Source organism: Oreochromis aureus, linkage group 19 (genome assembly GCF_013358895.1).
Source record: "Oreochromis aureus strain Israel breed Guangdong linkage group 19, ZZ_aureus, whole genome shotgun sequence".
Classification (NCBI taxonomy): Eukaryota; Metazoa; Chordata; class Actinopteri; order Cichliformes; family Cichlidae; genus Oreochromis; species Oreochromis aureus.
This window is the reverse complement of record NC_052960.1, coordinates 30,136,417-30,156,848: the sequence shown is the minus strand read 5'-3', so window position 1 is coordinate 30,156,848 and position 20,432 is coordinate 30,136,417. Positions and strand designations below refer to the sequence as shown.

General features: G+C 43.4%; 1 protein-coding gene across 1 annotated transcript in view; it reads right to left on the bottom strand.

The window, feature by feature from the left end:
• The window catches only part of adck1 (aarF domain containing kinase 1), a 135,892-nt gene that overhangs the window by 58,951 nt on the left and 56,509 nt on the right, over window positions 1-20,432 (bottom strand). Inside the window, exon 4 of the mRNA XM_039603645.1 lies at window positions 18,027-18,230. Coding sequence (XP_039459579.1) covers window positions 18,027-18,230 — 204 coding nt within the window. The remainder of the gene's footprint in view (window positions 1-18,026; window positions 18,231-20,432) is intronic.

Here is a 20,432-nt window from a genome sequence, read left to right as displayed (position 1 = left end):
GGTGTGTTCGGAGAACCGGAATAGCGAGCTCAAAGTTGGCGCGATGATTTGATCTTGGATGTGTCATTTGATCTTGGATGTAGTAAGCGAGGTACGAAGAACGGACCCCTGAAGGCTCTTTTTACCTTCCCGTCCGTAAACACTCTGCATACTATTTCATGCGAGTCCGTTTATTTTGAAAAATCTCAACAGGATCTTCAGCTTTATTGTGTTTATGTGGAAAATAAACAAGCGGACGGCGGAGCCATGCGATGGTTTTACCGTCGTTGTTGCTAACGACAGCGCATAAAAACAGTCGACTGTCCGTCTGTAGTGTGGTTATATTAAATATAAGAGAAAGAGAGAACTTTAAGAAATTCTACAGTGACCATCAAAACCATGAAAAAATATTGCCATAAACAGTTTATTTTGCGACACCACGACACAAGCAATAGCGTAAAATGAAACGATAGACGTTTTTATATCGTGATTTGATATATATCGTTATATCGAACAGCCCTATTTATACATAGTGTTTTATGTCCATTTAATACCACATTAAAAAACTATCAGCTTACTAAAGCTTATTCATAAGAGTACCAAATATACAGTTTATTAAAAAAAATACAAATGATCAAGACCACCTTACTTTAATGTAATCTCAGTTTTTAATACTGTAAGTAACATTAGTCACTAAGTTAATCGTATATGATATAAATTAATAACTACAAAGAGATGACTCTAAATATAACTACAGCAGCTGCTAATATGTGGCTTTAAATCCAAATATGCTATTACAATCAGCTGTTTTAAGCCAACATGGATCGTGAGGCAAGCCAAAAGGTGGCTAAAGTTGGCAGCTGGAGCCCTACTTCTTTTTTCTTTATCCATGGAGGCAGCAGTCTGCCACCTACTGGTGGCTACCAAATGATAACATGACCTCTGCTGTAGAATAAGGTGTTCTTGGGCATTTTGGAAAGCACTGACAAACTTTAGTTGTTACAGTTATTATCAGCTGTCATAGCTGAAGCTCCGGTTGTTGTTGTTCAAGATGTAGTTATTGTGTTTGTTGTAGTTGTAGTAGTACATACAGAGTAACAGAACATATTGTGCAGGTCTAGCAGTTTTACTCTAGAGGGAAATGGCAATCAAAAACAAGGCAACAGTCCTCACATGCATGCACAGCGACTGTTACATCCCCCAGGAGGATGTCTCTTCTCCCTACTAACCCTTTGTTTTGTCCAGGCTCCACCTCCTGTCCTGATTGGATGCTGCGCAGAGTCTGGCTAATTGGTAATCAGCAGAGCACTATTTAAGGCCTGTGGAGCTGTGCTTCTGTGCCCTCTGGCCATTTTTGGTTGCCATACCTGTGCAGGCTTGCATGCCTTTGTACCTTGTATGAGCATTGTTGTTTTCATGTTCAGACTGCTGTAGGGGAGAGCTGCCTTTTGCTTTGACACCCTGTTTTCTCCTGTTTATGTGTTGTTAGGTAGGTTATGGTTATAGGTTGTATATTTTGTTTCTTTGGAGTTAGGTAAGTTTCTTTTATTTCTACATCAGGGATGTTTTGTTTGTTATGTTGGCCTTGGCTCTCCCTGATGTTACACCTCAGTCTGAACCCAAATCTTATCACCAGCATTAAATAAACCTTCTACACTTACCATCTTGGCTCCTCCTTCACTATCCACCTTTATGTTCGTCCCTTCAACCCCCTAGACTAGCCAGGGGACGTAACATAAATTGGGGGCTCGTCCGGGATATTATCCTGTTTAATCCATTTTTTAGATGGTGAAGGTTTGGAGTTGTTTGTTTCTGCTGGTGTGTTTGGCAGAGGTAGTTAGTATGGCAACTGGTGTTTTCAATTTGAGTGCATTTTTGAGTAGTCCTTCTTGGGAGGAGTTAAATGTGTGTAGAAAACATGATTTGTTTGCTATAGCAGCACACTTTGAGTTAAATGTATCAAGGCAATTGGTGAAAGAGGACCTGAAAACTGCTGTTTCAAACAAGCTTGTGGAAGAAGGCCTGCTTCCTGTTTCTAAATCACCTCGTTTGCCAGTTCCTCTTGACAGGACCCCTAATGAAGGAGTGAAGCCTGCTGTGTTAAAGGAAGAAGGGCAAAACCCTGCTGCTGTGGAGCAACAAACAGTGGAAAATTTGGGCACTAATGGCTCACCTTCTTTTGCTACTCCATCTTCTCCTCGTTCAAGACAAGGTATTACTCAAGGTACGTTTGGCTAAATTACAGTTGGAGGCTCAGGATAAAGCCCAAGCTCATCAGGCAGAGTTGGAACTTCGCAGGTTGGAGTTGGAAGCAGAGACAGAAAAGGTGTTAAAGCTGAAAAGGTTGGAGCTGAAGTTGCAGACTGAGAGGGAGGTCAGACTGTGTCAGTTGGAGTTACAGGCACAGACTTCAAGAAGCCCTGCTACTCAACCTAGTTCTGCAAATTCATCTGCTGTTGGTGAAACAACCTCCTCCCCTGTAAACACAGGTGGTTTTAATGTGAGTAAAAACATTGTGTTGGTACCTCCATTTCGTGAATCAGAAGTTGATACATATTTCAATGTGTTTGAACGTGTTGCTGCCTCACTGCACTGGCCGAGAGAAGTTTGGCCATTGCTTCTTCAGTGCAAATTGGTAGGCAAAGCACAAGAAGTCTGTTCTGCTTTATCTTTGGAAGAACGTTTGAACTATGATGTAGTGAAGTCTGCTATCCTTGCTGCTTATGAACTTGTTCCCGAAGCGTATAGGCAACGCTTTCGCAATCACAAAAGAACAGCAAATCAGACTTTTGTAGAGTTTGCTCGTGAAAAAGCGACTCTTTTTGATAGATGGATAACAGGCAAGTAAAGTTCTCGACTACAACTGCTTACATGAACTGATACTGCTGGAAGAGTTCAAAAATGGCCTGCCAGAACGCATTGTTGTACACCTTAATGAACAGAAGGTTTCCACTTTGAAAGAAGCAGCTGTGATAGCTGATGAATTTGTGTTGACTCATAAGACTGTTTTTGTGCAGAAATGTGAAGTTACCACCCGAGAACCTCCCCCACGAAAGGATCCTTCAAGCCCACGACGGACTTTTGCTTCAAAGACTGAAAGGGAATGTTTCTATTGTCATAAACTTGGTCATGTTGTTGTTGAATGTCCCGCTTTGAAGCGCAAGAACCAGTCACCAAAAGGAGTAGGGTTAATTAAAACCATTCATGCTAAGAGAGGGGACCAAAGTGAAGGAGTTGATCCCTGCTTCAAACCCTTCCTCTTAGATGGCACTGTGTCATTGACTGGGAAGCCTGAGGATGAAAAACCCATTCGAATACTCAGAGATACGGGAGGGTCACGATCAGTGATTTTATCTGATGTATTACCTTTGAGTGACCATTCCTCTTGTCATGGTAGCATTCCGATTCAAGGAGTTGAAATGGGTTATGTTGAAGCTCCTTTGCATTATGTCCACGTCAAGTCAAAGTTGGTTAATGGCATCTTCTCTGTGGCAGTACGTCCCTCACTTCCCATAAAAGGGGTGCAGTTCATTTTGGGGAATGATATTGCTGGTGGGAAAGTGCAATCTGTTCCCGAAGTAACACATGATCCAAAATCAACCTTGAAGAGCAACGACCTAGCAACATGTTTCCCATCTGTTTTTCCTGCTTGTGTTCTCACCAGGGCTCAGACAAGATGTAAAGCTGCAGAAATTGATTTGTCAGACTCTTCGTTGGCTCAGGCTCTGGCTACAGATGATTTGCAAACCCTGATCGATCTTCAAAGTGGCTCAAAGGATACGACCGAGAAGTGGAAGGATCTCCATCTCTCACAGTTAGACTTGCCAGTCACACGTGAAAGCCTTATTGCTGCTCAGAAGTCTGATCCCTCATTGACTAAATGCTTTACTTCTCTTTCTGAAACAGGAAATAAAAAGGCTTCTTATTTCTTGGAAGATGGGGTCTTGATGCTAAGTGGACTGCACACCCAAGTTTAACAGCAGATGTAGAGGGAAGCTGTTCTGATGACTGTGACTGGAGCACTACTTATCAGATTGTTATGCCTCTTGAGTATCGTCACCACGTAGTCTCCCTTGCACATGAGCACCCCCTGTCTGGCCATTTGGGAGTTACAAAACGTACAATAAGATACTCAACCATTTCTTTTGGCCAGGATTGAAGGCTGATGTAGTTGAGTTTTGCCGCACTTGTCAAACATGTCAGATTGCAGGAAAGCCAAACCAGACAGTTCCTATAGCTCCTCTTCATCCTATACCAGTACTTGGTGAACCTTTTGAACGTGTCATTGTGGACTGTGTTGGTCCATTGCCCAAGACAAAGAATGGTAATCAGTTTTTACTGACTGCAATGTGTACTTCGACTCGTTTTCCAGAAGCTGTCCCACTCAGAAGAATAACTGCACCTTTGGTGATTAAAGTTTTGACAAAGTTCTTCACTACTTTTGGTCTACCAAAAGTAGTCCAGACAGACCAAGGAACCAACTTTCTGTCTAAACTTTTCAAGCAGGTCATGCAGACTCTTGGGATTAAGCATGTTGTGTCCAGTGCATACCATCCTGAGTCTCAAGGAGCATTAGAGCGCTGGCATCAGACACTCAAGGCAACGTTGCAGAGATACTGCTTGGATACTGGAAAAGAGTGGGATGAGGGAGTACCCCTGATGGTGTTTGCCATGCGTGAAGCTAAGCAAGAATCCCTTGGGTTTAGCCCAAATGAACTAGTGTTTGGTCATTCTGTTCGGGGACCTTTGAAGTTGTTAAAAGAACAGTTCTTGTCAACAGACCATGTTGTGAAAACTAATGTTCTGGATTATGTTTCACAGTTCAGAGAGCACCTCCATAAGGCCAGGTTGGCAGCTGCAGAAGCCCTCTCCTCTGCTCAGGGGAAGATGAAGAGTTGGTATGATAAGAAAGCTGTTCCTCGATCTTTCAATCCAGGTGACAAGGTTTTGGTTTTTCTACCAACTGCTAGCTCTGCATTGTCTGCCCGCTTCTGTGGACCATACCAGGTGGATAAGAAAGTAAATGACACTGACTATGTGATTAAAACACCGGACAGGAAGCGTAAAACACGCTTGTGCCATCTTAATATGCTCAAATCTTTTCATTCTAGAGCTGATTGTAACCCATGTCAACTACTCCCTGTCAAATGACTCAAGCCAGCTGATTTGAGGCCCCTCTCCTGATTGGCTCCTTCCACGTCGCGGCAACTATGAATACGGCCGTGGAGGGATACTTCCGGGTTCGACTCCTGCTGTGGCTGTAAGCTTATGTCGTGTGGAACCGCGTTGGAAAACAAAGCGTTTTCTCCCTAAACCCGTCTATAAAATTGTATCACCTCAGCGGTAAGTGTTCTTAACATCTACCAATAACAACCTTTTGTCAGTAACCAGTCGATCATTTTCGCGATTAAAAAAGAAATGCCTTTGTTCGGCGGCGTTCTCACCGCGAGCAGAACTCCGGTTCAAAAACCGCTGTTTTTGAACACCTTTATTTCCTTAAGCACTTTAATGGGCTTACTTTGAAACAAAGTGCAATTAAATGATTATTGTTATGTGTTGCCTTGAATTCGGCTATGCTGTCTGTTAGACAGTTGTTTTTCTTTATTGTTGTTTTTGTATTTGTTTGTAGCGAATGCTACTGGAATATATAGATTACGCTACGTAGCCAAGATGATTACTAATTTAACTGTTGTACATTTGTTGATGATAATGATGATGATACATGATTTGCATTGTTACATAGACTTGCAGAACAATGTATTTGTTTACCGGTAAACTGAATTGATTTTGATTTACTAATGGATATTTTTCTGGCCTACAGGTCAGGTTTTTTTTCCCTTTAAATTGATCTTCTTCATATTGAAGTGGCGAGCCGGTAGGACCATTCTTTGTTTTTTCCCCCGCTTTGCCGTCTATGGATTACGGACATATTTTTTCCCCATTGTATGAAACTGGACCCTAAGGAGGAATTCCTTAAAAAGTGAACTTTAAAAAGAAAAGGACCGAAAAGGACTCTTAACAAAAGGACTCTTGCACAGGAAATCACAGCAATTGATTTATTATTTATTACACAATTATTTGATTGTGGGCATTTATTTATGTTGTGTGTTGTATTGATTATTTTGGTCCATTTCCCCTTTTCCCCATTTATTCAATATATTTTTGGTACAAGATACTACAGTCTTTGGTCTCATCATTCACACCATCTAGGCTCCATAAAGAACCATTTCTTCTGCGCGTCAGTCAATAAACTCGTCCATTGCAATAACACTAGCCCTTAAATAACTTTGCGTTACACGTGGCGAGCCAGCCAGGAGCCTGATGTGTGAATGACTGTTCTTTTGTGTTATTTGATTTAATTGAATATTTGCTATTTCCTGTGGTTTTGGTAAGGTCCGCGACAAGGGGAAAATGAAGTTTATTCAGGAAAGTGGGGTCAATATTGCACATTCTGTCATTGTTTCTGGTGCCACAAACACTGAGAAAGATGAGGAAATTCTTGATTATTTGAAACAATACGGTCGTATCGAAAAGGTTATTTTCGTGGACGACTTAAATAGTATGTTTTACAAAAACCTGATCGTTGAATACGTTGATAGTTCTGCGTTAACTGCTCTTAATCCATTTTTCCCGTATACTCATCAGTCAAAGAATTACTCTGCTTTGACTTTTTGTGTAAAATCGCTTGCCGCAGAATGCACAGCCACAGCGGGAGTCCAGACCCCTGCAGATTACCTCGGCGAGCTCAAGCAACTTGCACGCCGCAGCGGCAGGGATTTTCCAGATATTCTGAGGGAAATGATGGGACAAATCAGTGAGCATCTGGAAGGAATGGAACAAGATGGTGACTTAGAAGAGGGAGCCTCAGTCCAAATTGTGGAGCCTGCACCATCTCTGCCTGGCCAGCAGGGGTCGTTGTCTGGACACTCTGCAATCCCTGAGACAGCTACCAGCAATCCCTCACCTGACCAACAGGGGTCACTGCCACATCCACAAAGATTTTCACTGTCACAGACTGAAATGAACCCCCCGGAAATACAAAAGGTAGTGGTGGAGCATGTTGTGAAAACAGACACCGTACCTGCATTCAGACTTCGTCCTTTCTCTGGGAAGATTCCCAAACCAGCCAATGAAACTGATTATGAGACCTGGAGATCTCACATTGAACTGCTATTAGCAGATCCAAATGTAGCACCTCTACAGATCACTCGTCGCATCCTTGAAAGTTTGCTACCTCCGGCAGCAGATGTTGTGAAGGGGCTGGGCTCAAACACAATTCCATCCATCTATTTAAAAGTGTTGGATTCTGCTTTCGCCACAGTACAAGATGGAGAGGAGTTGTTTGCTCAATTCCTGAATACATCACAGGATTCAGGTGAGAAACCCTCTGCTTTTTTGCAACGTTTACAACTCTCATTAAACACTGTGATGAAAAGAGGTGGTATCTTGTCTTCAGACTTCAACAAACATTTACTCAAGCAGTTTTGTCGAGGATGCTGGGATAGCGATATCATTAACAAACTACAGTTGGAGAACTTGAGGAGCGATCCCCCATGTTTTGCAGAGTTCCTCCTACTGCTTCGAACTGAGGAGGGTAGACAGCTGGCCAAGGAGAATCTCATGAAGAAGCACCTGACTGCATCCAAGCCTCGTGCCGCTGTTCACTCTCAGAGCACATGTGCTTGTAGCCATTCAGACACCAAGGCTATTAATGAGCTGAAGCAACAGATGCAGAAACTGCAGAGTCAAATGGCTGCTCTTCTTTCACAGAAATCTCAATTCTCCAAGCCAGCACCACCTCAACTCAGATCAGCACAACCAAGACCCAGCAGCAGTGCAACCAGTTCCCGGCCTAGAGCAGGCTACTGCTTTAAATGTGGAGAGGATGGGCACATGTCAGCAGGATGCGCCAACCCTCCAAACCCGACACTGGTTCTGAAAAAGAAGAAACAACTTGAGAAAAGACAGCAGGCTTGGGACAGCAACAACAAATCATCAAACTAGAGGCAGTCTCTGTGGAGGGACAGACGGAGGCTGCAGTTAACCCATGTCCCAGTCACAAGCAAAATGGACATTCCATCACACTGCCTAAAGGACTCATTGGAACCAGAAGTACAGCACAGGTCACGATTGGAGGGACTGTATTCAACTGCCTGTTAGACACGGGGTCCCAGGTAACCACCATCTCTCACTCCTTCCACCATGATTATCTCTCTGACCAGGAGATACAACCTCTGAAGAATCTCTTGGAGATAGAAGGAGCGAATGGCCAAGCGGTTCCATACCTTGGCTATGTGGAGATGAACGTCACCTTCCCTTCCGACTTCTTGGGTTCCACCACAGCTGTTGATACACTTGCTCTGGTAGTTCCTGATGTCCAATCAGCTCAACAGCCATCAATACTGATTGGCACAAACACTCTGGACTTGGCATATGAGAAAGCATTCTCAGACCAACAACCCTCCTTTCCAGCCCCTCATGGATACAGAACGGTGCTGAAAATTCTTGAGCAACGATACAGACTGGCCAACAGTAATCATCATGGAATCGTCAAGCTGCACACTGACGGACCACAGACCATCCCAGCTGGAAAAACTGTTGCCCTGGAGGGGTTAATTTTCGGACGCTGCCTCCAGGCCGAGAAGGCTGTGTTGGTGGAACACCCGACTTCGTCGCCTCTGCCAGGTGGCTTAATGGTCCCGTCTTGTGTCATGGATTTCCCTTCTTACCAGCCATACCACTTACCCGTGGTAATCTGCAACCAGTCTGATCATGATGTAACCCTCCCAGCCAAAGCCATCATTGCGGAGATCAGTGCCATTCAGTCCATTCAGTGTCAAGAAAGGAGTCATGACAGTATGCCTCCTAACCCTGTGACTTCTGGATTCGACTTCAACTTTGGTAACTCCCCCTTAACACCGGAATGGAAGAGTCGTATTACTGAGAAGTTAGCGCGCCTCCATGATGTCTTCGCCAAACATGACCTTGACTTTGGGAAAACCGACAAAGTGAAACATCAGATCAAGCTCTCTGACCCTACTCCCTTCAAGCAGCGCCCAAGACCAATCCATCCTCAAGATCTGGATGCTGTGCGCCAACACCTGAAGGAGCTGGTTGACTCTGGGGTCATCAGAGAGTCAGACTCACCCTTTGCGTCACCCATTGTCGTGGTGCGAAAGAAGAATGGGAGTGTGCGGCTCTGCATTGATTACCGGAAACTAAATCTGCAGACCATCAAAGATGCATATGCATTGCCAAAGTTGGAGGATACCTTTACAGCTCTCTCTGGATCAGAATGGTTTTCAGTCCTTGACCTTAAATCTGGTTATTATCAGATTGAAATGGAAGAGGCAGACAAGAGCAAAACAGCATTTGTATGTCCACTTGGATTCTATGAGTTCAACAGAATGCCCCAGGGAGTCACAAACGCACCCAGTACCTTCCAACGACTAATGGAAAAGTGCATGGGAGAAATGAACTTGAAAGAAGTCTTGGTCTTCATTGACGACTTGATTATTTTTGCACCAACACTTGAAGAGCATGAGAGGAGACTACTGAAAGTCCTTCACCGTTTGAAGGAATTTGGACTCAAGCTCTCAGTTGAAAAGTGCATGTTCTTCCAGAAAACCGTAAAATACCTGGGGCATGTTGTGTCAAAGGATGGTGTGCAGACAGATCCAGATAAAATCGAGACCCTTAAGTCCTGGCCGGTTCCAAAGACTCTTAAAGAACTCCGCTCTTTCCTGGGTTTCGCAGGATATTACCGCAGGTTCATCCAAGGCTACTCTAACATCGTCAAACCTTTGCATGACCTTACTGCTGGATATCCTCCATCACAGCGGAAACTCAGAGCCACCATCAAGCGAGACCAATATTTGGATCCTAAGGAACCACTTGCCAGTCGCTGGACTCCTGCATGTCAACAAGCCTTTGACACCATTATCAAAAACTCACCACAGCACCAGTACTGCTTTCGCCGATCCCCAGAAGCCTTACCTTCTCCATACAGATGCCAGTTCTGCTAGGCTAGGAGCTATTCTGTACCAGGAGCAACAAGGACAAAACCAGGTGATTGCCTATGCAAGTCGCGGTCTGTCAAGGTGTGAGTCAAAATATCCAGCTCACAAACTGGAATTTCTGGCTCTCAAGTGGGCTGTTACGGAGAAGTTTCACGACTATCTCTATGGCACCAACTTCACTGTCATTACTGACAGCAACCCACTCACCTACCTACTTACCTCTGCTAAATTAGATGCCACCAGTTACCGTTGGCTCTCTGCTCTTTCCACTTTTTCATTCAAAATCATGTACAGATCTGGTAAGCAAAATCTAGATGCTGATGCTCTCTCTCGCCGGCCACATGGAGACCTCGCCAATGACCAAATGTCCCAAAAGGAGAGGGAGAGAATTCTTCGATTTGCCCAACACCATCTGGATCAGTCTACCTCAATTTCCATCGATCAGCACACGGTCAAAGCCATTTGTGACCGTCAGCTTGTTTATAGCATGGCTGAGAAGACGTCCACCACCGCACTCATTCAGTCACTAACTGCCCATACCGACAGTTTGCCTGACAGCTTCGTCAACGATACCCAGTTTGCATCTCCTGTTGTTTCTCAGCTGACAACCGCTGAAATCGCTGAGAGACAGAGGGAAGACCAGACCCTGAGGCATGTCATATTGCTGCTAGAGACTGGGGAAAGTCCACCTCCCATCTTGCGGGATGAACTCCCAGAACTGCCCCTTCTACTCCGAGACCAACATCGCATGGAGCTCCAAAATGGCATTCTCGTGAGAAGGAGGCAAGTTGGGGACCAGCTCTATTACCAGCTAGTGTTGCCTCAGAAATTTCGGGCTGAAGTACTGTCAGAACTGCATGACAAGATGGGTCATTTGGGCATCGAACGTACTCTTGACCTCGTACGTCGAAGATTCTACTGGCCGAAAATGGCCAATGATGTGTGGAATAAAGTGAAGACATGTGAGAGATGCACCAAACGGAAAGCCTTACCTGAAAGAGCAGCACCCCTGGTAAACATTCGAACTTGTCGACCTCTGGAACTGGTTTGCATGGACTTTTTATCACTGGAACCTGACAGGAGCAGAACCAAAGACATCCTTGTAATAACAGATCACTTTACCAAGTACGCTGTCGCTGTCCCCACTCCAAACCAAAAAGCAAAGACCGTCGCCAAATGTCTCTGGGACAATTTCCTGGTTCATTATGGTATCCCAGAAAAGCTCCATAGTGATCAAGGACCAGATTTTGAGTCACGCACAATAAAGGAACTGTGCAAAATGGCTGGGATTCACAAAATCAGAACTACACCATACCATCCACGAGGTAATCCAGTCGAGCGCTTTAACAGAACACTCCTGAATATGCTCGGAACACTCACCACTGAAGAGAAAACTCACTGGAAAGATTTTGTTAAGCCCCTGGTCCACGCATACAACTGCACCCGGAGTGATGTTACTGGCTACTCACCCTATGAGCTCATGTTTGGTCGACAACCTCGCCTCCCGATTGACCTGGTCTTTGGACTGCCTGTGGACAACAATCAGCCCACTCATTCACAGTATGTCCAGAACCTAAAGTCAAATCTAGAAAAGAGCTACAAAATTGCCATTGGAAATGCGGAGAAGCTCATGGGAAGAAACAAGAGCCGTTTCGACCAACATATCACCCCCTCCGAACTGGACGTTGGTGACAGGGTGCTGGTACGTAATGTGAAACTCCGAGGCAAACACAAAATCGCAGACAAATGGGAACCAGACGTCTATGTGGTGGTAAAAAGAGCAGACAATCTTCCAGTGTACACTCTCCGACCAGAGAACAAATCCAAACCGATTCGTACTCTGCACAGAGATCTGCTCTTGCCATGTGGATTCTTGCCGGATTCCACTGAAACCAACCGAACAACTGTAAAACCAACCGGGAAGCGGTCACTCAACCTTTCTGATGAGGACTGTGCACAACCTCAGTCAGAAGATGAGGATGATATAATACCGCATCAATGGTATGATCCTGTCTCAGAGCCTTTGCAATTCACCACTGTCCACCATCTGCCAGAACCTTCATCCACCGTTCCAGCCACTGAAACTTTACCACCTGATATGCCATTCTGTGAACCTGCTACGCTCCCGTTGCCTCCTCTTGAGCCAGCAGAGAGCGAAACTCCTGACTCAGAAACCCCTGTCGAGGAGGAAGCTCCTGATCCTGTGGAATCAGAGGACAGTCTGTCCTCTGCTGAACCTACCAATGATGAATTGCCGACTGAGCCCAGTATCTCCTCTGCTGCTGATCTACCGTCTAGCTCTGACACCTCCAGCTCTGAACTAGAACCTGTGAGGACATCAACTCGGACCAGGAAACCACCAGACCGGTTACAGTACTCTAAGCTTGGTCAGCCCATCTTGAAGAGCATTCAGGCACTTGTCCATGGCTTAACCACCGCCTTCACTCATGCACTGGAGGATGAAGAGGACCATCTACTTACTGTCACTGAGCAACCTGTCATCCGGAACCAGCCACCATGTACAGGGGACGTACATGAGATCGAGGGGAACCTGTAACCCATGTCAACTACTCCCTGTCAAATGACTCAAGCCAGCTGATTTGAGGCCCCTCTCCTGATTGGCTCCTTCCACGTCGCGGCAACTATGAATACGGCCGTGGAGGGATACTTCGGTTCGACTCCTGCTGTGGCTGTAAGCTTATGTCGTGTGGAACGCGTTGGAAAACAAAGCGTTTTCTCCCTAAACCCGTCTATAAAATTGTATCACCTCAGCGGTAAGTGTTCTTAACATCTACCAATAACAACCTTTTGTCAGTAACCAGTCGATCATTTTCGCGATTAAAAAGAAATGCCTTTGTTCGTGGCGTTCTCACCATGAGCAGAACTCCGGTTCAAAAACCGCTGTTTTGAACACCTTTATTTCTTAAGCACTTTAATGGGCTTACTTTGAAACAAAGTGCAATTAAATGATTATTGTTATGTGTTGCCTTGAATTCGGCTATGCTGTCTGTTAGACAGTTGTTTTTCTTTATTGTTGTTTTGTATTTGTTTGTAGCTTAACGCTACTGGAATATATAGATTACGCCACGTAGCCAAGATGATTACTAATTTAACTGTTGTACATTTGTTGATGATAATGATGATGATACATGATTTGCATTGTTACATAGACTTGCAGAACAATGTATTTATTTTTACCGGTAAACTGAATTGATTTTGATTTACTAATGGATATTTTTCTGGCCTACAGGTCAGGTTTTTTTTCCTTTAAATTGATCTTCTTCATATTGAAGTGGCGAGCGGTAGGACCATTCTTTGTTTTTTTCCCCGCTTTGCCGTCTATGGATTACGGACATATTTTTTCCCCATTGTATGAAACTGGACCCTAAGGAGGAATTCCTTAAAAGTGAACTTTAAAAAGAAAAGGACCGAAAAGGACTCTTAACAAAAGGACTCTTGCACAGGAAATCACAGCAATTGATTTATTATTTATTACACAATTATTTGATTGTGGGCATTTATTTATGTTGTGTGTTGTATTGATTATTTTGGTCCATTTCCCCTTTTCCCCATTTATTCAATATATTTTTGGTACAAGATACTACAGTCTTTGGTCTCATCATTCACACCATCTAGGCTCCATAAAGAACCATTTCTTCTGCGCGTCAGTCAATAAACTCGTCCATTGCAATAACACTAGCCCTTAAATAACTTTGCGTTACATGATTCTCTCTGTGGTCCTGCAGATAAGTCTGTGGCATCTCTGCCAGAGCAAATCTCATCTCCAGAAACTCTCTTGTTAAACTCTTCCTCAGGACTGAGGTCAAGTTTAGATGAAGATGGGCTCAAACTTTGTGATGCCAGCTACCAGAGTGCCAGAATTCTTAATTCTGAGGTACTGTCCCAGTTGTCTACATATCTTTCTCACTTGACCCGTGAGCAACAATTGGACATTGAAAGGCTTGTCAACATTCATTTAAAACTCTTTGGGGACATGCCTTCCCGTACTACTGTAATAGAGCACGACATTGATGTGGGGAATGCAGTGCCTATTAAGCAGCATGCTTACCGTGTGAATATGGCAAAAAGAGAAATGATAAACAAAGAAGTAGACTACCTTCTGAAGCATGGATTGGCTATTCCAAGCTATAGTCCATGGAGCTCTCCGTGCCTAGTTACACCAAAATCAGATGGAACACCTCGCTTTTGCACAGATTTCCGCAAGGTAAATGCAGTAACAGTGCCTGATTCCTTCCCACTGCCCCGTATTGAGGACTTTATTGACAGCGTCGGATCTGCTGCGTATGTGAGTAAGCTTGACCTTCTTAAAGGTTATTGGCAAGTTCCTTTGACAGAAAGAGCATCAGAAATCTCAGCTTTCGTAACACCTGATCACTTTTTACAATATACAGTCATGGCATTTGGAATGAGAAATGCTCCTGCTACCTTCCAGAGGTTAATGTCAACTGTATTATCTGGTGTGGCAAACTGTAATGTTTATCTTGATGATGTGGTCATCTATTCTTCCAACTGGTCAGAGCATGTCGACACTTTAGCCACTGTGTTCAAGCGTTTAGCTGATGCTTCCTTGACCCTCAACTTGGCTAAATGCGAGTTTGGTAAGGTTACAGTGACCTACCTTGGAAAGGAAGTTGGGCAGGGCAAGGTTCGCCCTATCAGTGCAAAGGTTAATGCCATCCTCAACTTTCCTGTGCCAACAACACGCCGTGAGCTGCGCAGATTTCTGGGGATGGTTGGTTACTACAGGTGTTTCTGTAGGAATTTTTCTGAAGTGGTAACCCCACTGACAAACCTGTGCAGCCCGAAGGTACCATTCATTTGGAGTCCTGAGTGTCAACATGCTTTTGAATGTGCAAAAGGTCTTCTGTCGAGTTCACCTGTTCTTGTTGCTCCAGACTTTTCTAAACCATTCAAGCTTGAAGTGGATGCCAGTGAGGTGGGGGCTGGAGCTGTTCTTCTTCAAGATGATGGACAAGGAGTGAGTCATCCTGTCTGCTTCTTTGGCAAGAAGTTCGATACTCATCAAAGACGGTACTCGACAATTGAGAAGGAGACTCTAGCCATGCTTCTGGCTCTTCAACATTTTGATGTGTATGTGGGATCTACTTCCCAACCTGTAGAGGTCTTCACTGATCACAATCCTCTTGTGTTCCTCTCTCGTATGTATAACAACAATCAACGACTGATGAGGTGGGCTTTAATTTCACAAAACTACAACATTGAAATAAAGCATAAGAGAGGATGTGAAAATATTGTGGCAGATGCCCTTTCAAGAATGTGATGGTGTAAGGTTAACAAACTTATACGTTTGTTTTTCTGGGTGGGGGTGTTACATCCCCCAGGAGGATGTCTCTTCTCCCTATTAACCCTTTGTTTTGTCCAGGCTCCACCTCCTGTCCTGATTGGATGCTGCGCAGAGTCTGGCTAATTGGTAATCAGCAGAGCACTATTTAAGGCCTGTGGAGCTGTGCTTCTGTGCCCTCTGGCCATTTTTGGTTGCCATACCTGTGCAGGCTTGCATGCCTTTGTACCTTGTATGAGCATTGTTGTTTTCATGTTCAGACTGCTGTAGGGGAGAGCTGCCTTTTGCTTTGACACCCTGTTTTCTCCTGTTTATGTGTTGTTAGGTAGGTTATGGTTATAGGTTGTATATTTTGTTTCTTTGGAGTTAGGTAAGTTTCTTTTATTTCTACATCAGGGATGTTTTGTTTGTTATGTTGGCCTTGGCTCTCCCTGATGTTACACCTCAGTCTGAACCCAAATCTTATCACCAGCATTAAATAAACCTTCTACACTTACCATCTTGGCTCCTCCTTCACTATCCACCTTTATGTTCGTCCCTTCAACCCCCTAGACTAGCCAGGGGACGTAACAGCGACGATGCACATCTCACCACATATGGTGCTGAAAACAGCAACAGACCACATACTGCTCGTGACTAACCACTTATACATGAGAAAATCCATCTGACATGAGAATGCACACATATTTAAAAAGATAAATGTGTAGTCAATCGGAAATGATGGCGAAGCTTCGCTGCTGCCTTCAGAGCTGCTCATCAGCATCACTTCTTCTCCTGCCACTCCAGAAGCGAGGAGGGCTGATTCATTCTGCTACCTTCTTTGTAGACACACAAATTATATTACTATCTTTTCAGCGTTAATGATGCCCTACTCTGGAAGAAATCAAACTGAATGTGGACCTAATTAAAAACATGAACAAGAGAAGACTGATATATCTGAGAGCAAATAGAAAAAAGATAGAAATCAATTCTCCTTTTTTCTGTGGGTTACTGAGAAGGACTGTGGAGTTTACTATGAATATTAAACTAGTTCTCAAATAATGGCTAGCATTACCCATGGTTGTAAATCATTGATATGCATTATTTTGGTATCTACCATTATTGCACCCAGTGTGGTGATTTTTGTGAGTTTTATCATAAAGGTCACAACAATGATTCATTAATGTCAGCATAATCCAACCCTAACGTGGTCGCCTAAACAGTCTCTTAATATTTTGTTTCAAATGTAGGAATCGGTCAGCTGAGGAACATCACGTTCATCTACCAAACCCGTTCTTGTAGCACATGCACACACAGGAGAAGGGGAAGAGCGATACACTGTATCTAAAAGTATCAGAATAATTGCTTTCCTCCTGCAGTTCTAAAGGGCTGTCATCACCAGCAGTTTGAGAGCAAATGTTGTGCTCCACACTAACAGCAGCATTAACAGCCTCTCGGTTGTCATTTAGCAGTTTTAAACTGATTTATTCGTCCCCACTTCTCAGCTTGCTACGAGAACACGTGCACAGAGACAAACATGCTCTGACTATTACAGTGAAAGAAACTCCAAATAAAAATGATTAAACTACAAACCGAATGAAACGCAAACATAAAGATGTTTTGGTAAAAGTCATTCTTTACTTGAATAAATCTGCTACGATGCTAACAGAGTTCTCTTATCTGACAGCTGGACTCCCTGATTCTGTACTATGACTGTGTTTGTGAATTTTCACATATGTCATTCTCTCCAGTCACCAATGGAAGATATGCAGCTGTCCACAGGTCTCTGAGAAAACGACCCTTAGCTCTCGTCATGTATAACCTCATTAAACACTTTCACTTGTTTGGAGACGTGTTAAAGAAAACATGATGTTCATTTTGTTAAAAAAAAAAACCCAGAAAAAAACAGACAAACCATCATGCTAACTGATAAGCTGTCAGCCTATGCACTTGCAGTCTGCTTCATTTTGGAGATTCAGTCCTTACTCATCACATCCACACGATAGAGATATGTGATATGGGCACGTTAAGAAAAAGGAAACTGTGTGTCCATTTTGAGAAAAAGTGGAAAAACTGTTTTGAGGGGGAAAAAGTTGAAATGTGGAAATGTTGCTTCAAGCCAAACAACTGCCACGGCTCCTCTCTAAAATGCCTCGAGTAGATATTGGGTGGCTTGAAAACACCAAGATGAAAACCAAGAACAAAACACTTTATAGAGACTTCTAACAGTGGGCGAGGTCACTGAGGCTACATCAGTCTTTTATATAAAATTCTGTTCTCAGACTTTTAATCTTTTTCAAAAAAGTATCCAGAGAAATAAGTTTCTCTCTAAGAGTGAGAGACACCCGTAAATGTAGATCAGCCATCATCTTTAACTCATGTGTCATTTATAGTCACCCTCACTACGGGGACCATGGGTTTTGTCAGCCATCTGTGCTTTCTGTTCACTTGAATGAAATAAAATTTGACATGATAAGTGAGGCTATCGTTCAGATGTTTTCAAATGTTCCATTGTTAATATGTCTGTTTTTACATTTATGTCTAGATTGGAAATTAGGGTGAAATCCCTGTTGTTGGGATGCCTTATTATGAGAGGTGAAGCATACAGCATAATGTTAAAACTCTTATTAAAAACAGACACAAACACAGACAATTAAGACAGGCTCGTGTGAAGTTCATCCCTACAACAATTTTTCCTACAGTAGATCAAGTTGATCTGCTCTTACTTCCTTCCCAAGGTCTTCTCTGATAACCTGCTGGATCTCCTCCATGCTGCTCTCAGGAGCTCGGCTGTGGAGCACCTTTAGCGTAGATGTGTACTCCTCGGGCAACAGGTAGTCCAGAGCACCAAGGTGCTGGCCCACTTTGATGAAAGTGCCCCGGTTGGCACAGCACAAGTCTCGAAGACGCTCTGCCGATCGCCTGTGCACCTGCAGGAGGTGACAGAAAACAATCATGACAGTTGATTAAAATGTATCAAGGTTGTTACAGAAATGAAGACTTTCAGGGACAATGAAAGACTAAAACTCTGACTTGGAAAATGGAGCTAAACACTGTTCGATGTGTGGCATGGCACTTAGTCCCAGTGCTTTAAAATGTTACTGTACCAGTAAACTTGTTAAAGAGACGAGGTAAAGGGTTGAAGTGTTTCTTTGGGAGCGCTGACAAACTGGAGATCATGGCAAGTTGACAACTGTGGCACAGCAGAGCAGACAAACTATTCCTTTTGTACATGTTGTCATTGTTATGTTGAAACAGGAACAGCACAAAAAGCTATCGAGTACATTTTTGTTTTACTGCTGGGTGGTAATTTGAATAATGACATGAAGTGTTTACATAAAATCCTGATATTTGTAAAAAATATATTAAAACATTCAGCTGTTCAATCATTAATTTACATGACAATGGTGTTCAGCATAAAGTATGACTTATTTCTATCAATCCTTTACAAATTTCTACTTACAAAAAGCACACACACAACCACAGAGAGAATCTACTGCAAAATAAATAAATCTACTGATGATCTCTTTGCTGAAAATGCAACAAATCAAATTTATGATACAGGTTGGAGGTCTGTGCCTGAGATGGACTACATTAGGACTCCATTACTACTTTAGTTCACTGAGCTTTGTGGGTATTCGTTTATTCACAGCTGTCGTAAGGTCCCACCGTAGGACTTCAGTCAGGTCAAGGTCTGAACAGTAAGTTTTTGTCTGTCCCCCCAGTTTTTGACTTCTGCTGTTATTTATCACTCCCTTGTCTCTTTTTTTTTCTTCATTGTACATTACCCAGATTCTTTTCACCTGTGCCTCCTTTTCCCTAGCTCCCTTATTGCCCTCTAGTGTGGATATAGGGCATCTTCCCCTCAATCCTTGTCACAGCGTCTGTTTTTGCTCCTCGTGTCACACAGTCTGATTTATTACTGTATGGATTTCAACAGTGTTTAGTGTCTTTTAATGTCATGTATCTCATTTAGACGTCTAGGAAACTTCAAACTGCATGGTACAAGGAACAGCTGTGACTGGCACCACTGTGTGGTACCGTGATGTGATACCAACTGTCCACGTAAAATCACAGAGCAGGTCAGTGGATGCATAGTATGCAGAGTCATTCACTACAGATCTGCAAACTTCATGAGGCCTTGAGATTAGCTCTATAACAGTGCACAGACAGCTTCATGACATGAGTTTTCATAGCTGAGTAGTTGCATCCAAGCTGTACAAGGCAATGCAGTGGTGTAAAGCACGCCACAACTGGACTCTAGTGTAAACACGTTCTCTCAAGTGACGAATGATGGTTCTCTGTCTGGTGATGGACAAGTCAGAGTTTGGAGGTTGCCAGATGTGGTGTTTTTCAGGAGATGGGCTCTGCCCCTTAGTTCCAGTGAAAGGAACACGCAATGCTGCAGCACAAATGCGCTTCTGGAAGGATGGTCAAAAATTCCCATAAACTTGCTATTACAGCTGCCAAAGGTGAGCTGACAATTAAAACCTTAGGAATAAATAACAGGATGTCACTCATGTTCATATACTTGTGAAGGCAGATGCGCAAATATTTTTGGCCACATAGTGCATTTAATTCTTGTTTACAGGCTTCAGAGTCAGAGATTCGTGTTTTGGTTTTGCTTCTGAAAGAAAAATGAACCAATGTCAACACACAGGTCCTGCAAAAATAACAGGAATCATATTATTACAATGTATCTTGAAACTGCAGCTAAAATATAACAAAACAGTTACGAACAAACAGAATACAATATACATGTTTATAAAATCTAAATGAAAAATAGCAATAAAAACAAATGACACCCTAAGCATCTTCTGTGCTTTGGTCTCTCCGTGTCTGCATATCTGTGCTGGCAGTCCTGTCCCGTCTGTCCCATTTGAACCAGCTGGAAGTGATAATGCTTATAGAGCTCGTCTCCTGAGGCCAGTGCAAATAAAAAGGCGTGAAATTAGCTCCCCTTAACCTCTCTAACCTCCAGCAGACACACACGAAAACACTCCAGGGCGCACACACATACACCCACGCAGCATGCTCCCATAGGACCATTTGACATGAGTGTCATCTGGACGATGATGACAAAGCAATGACAGGAACAAGTCACCAGAGATTACCAGATGAGTCTTTCTCCT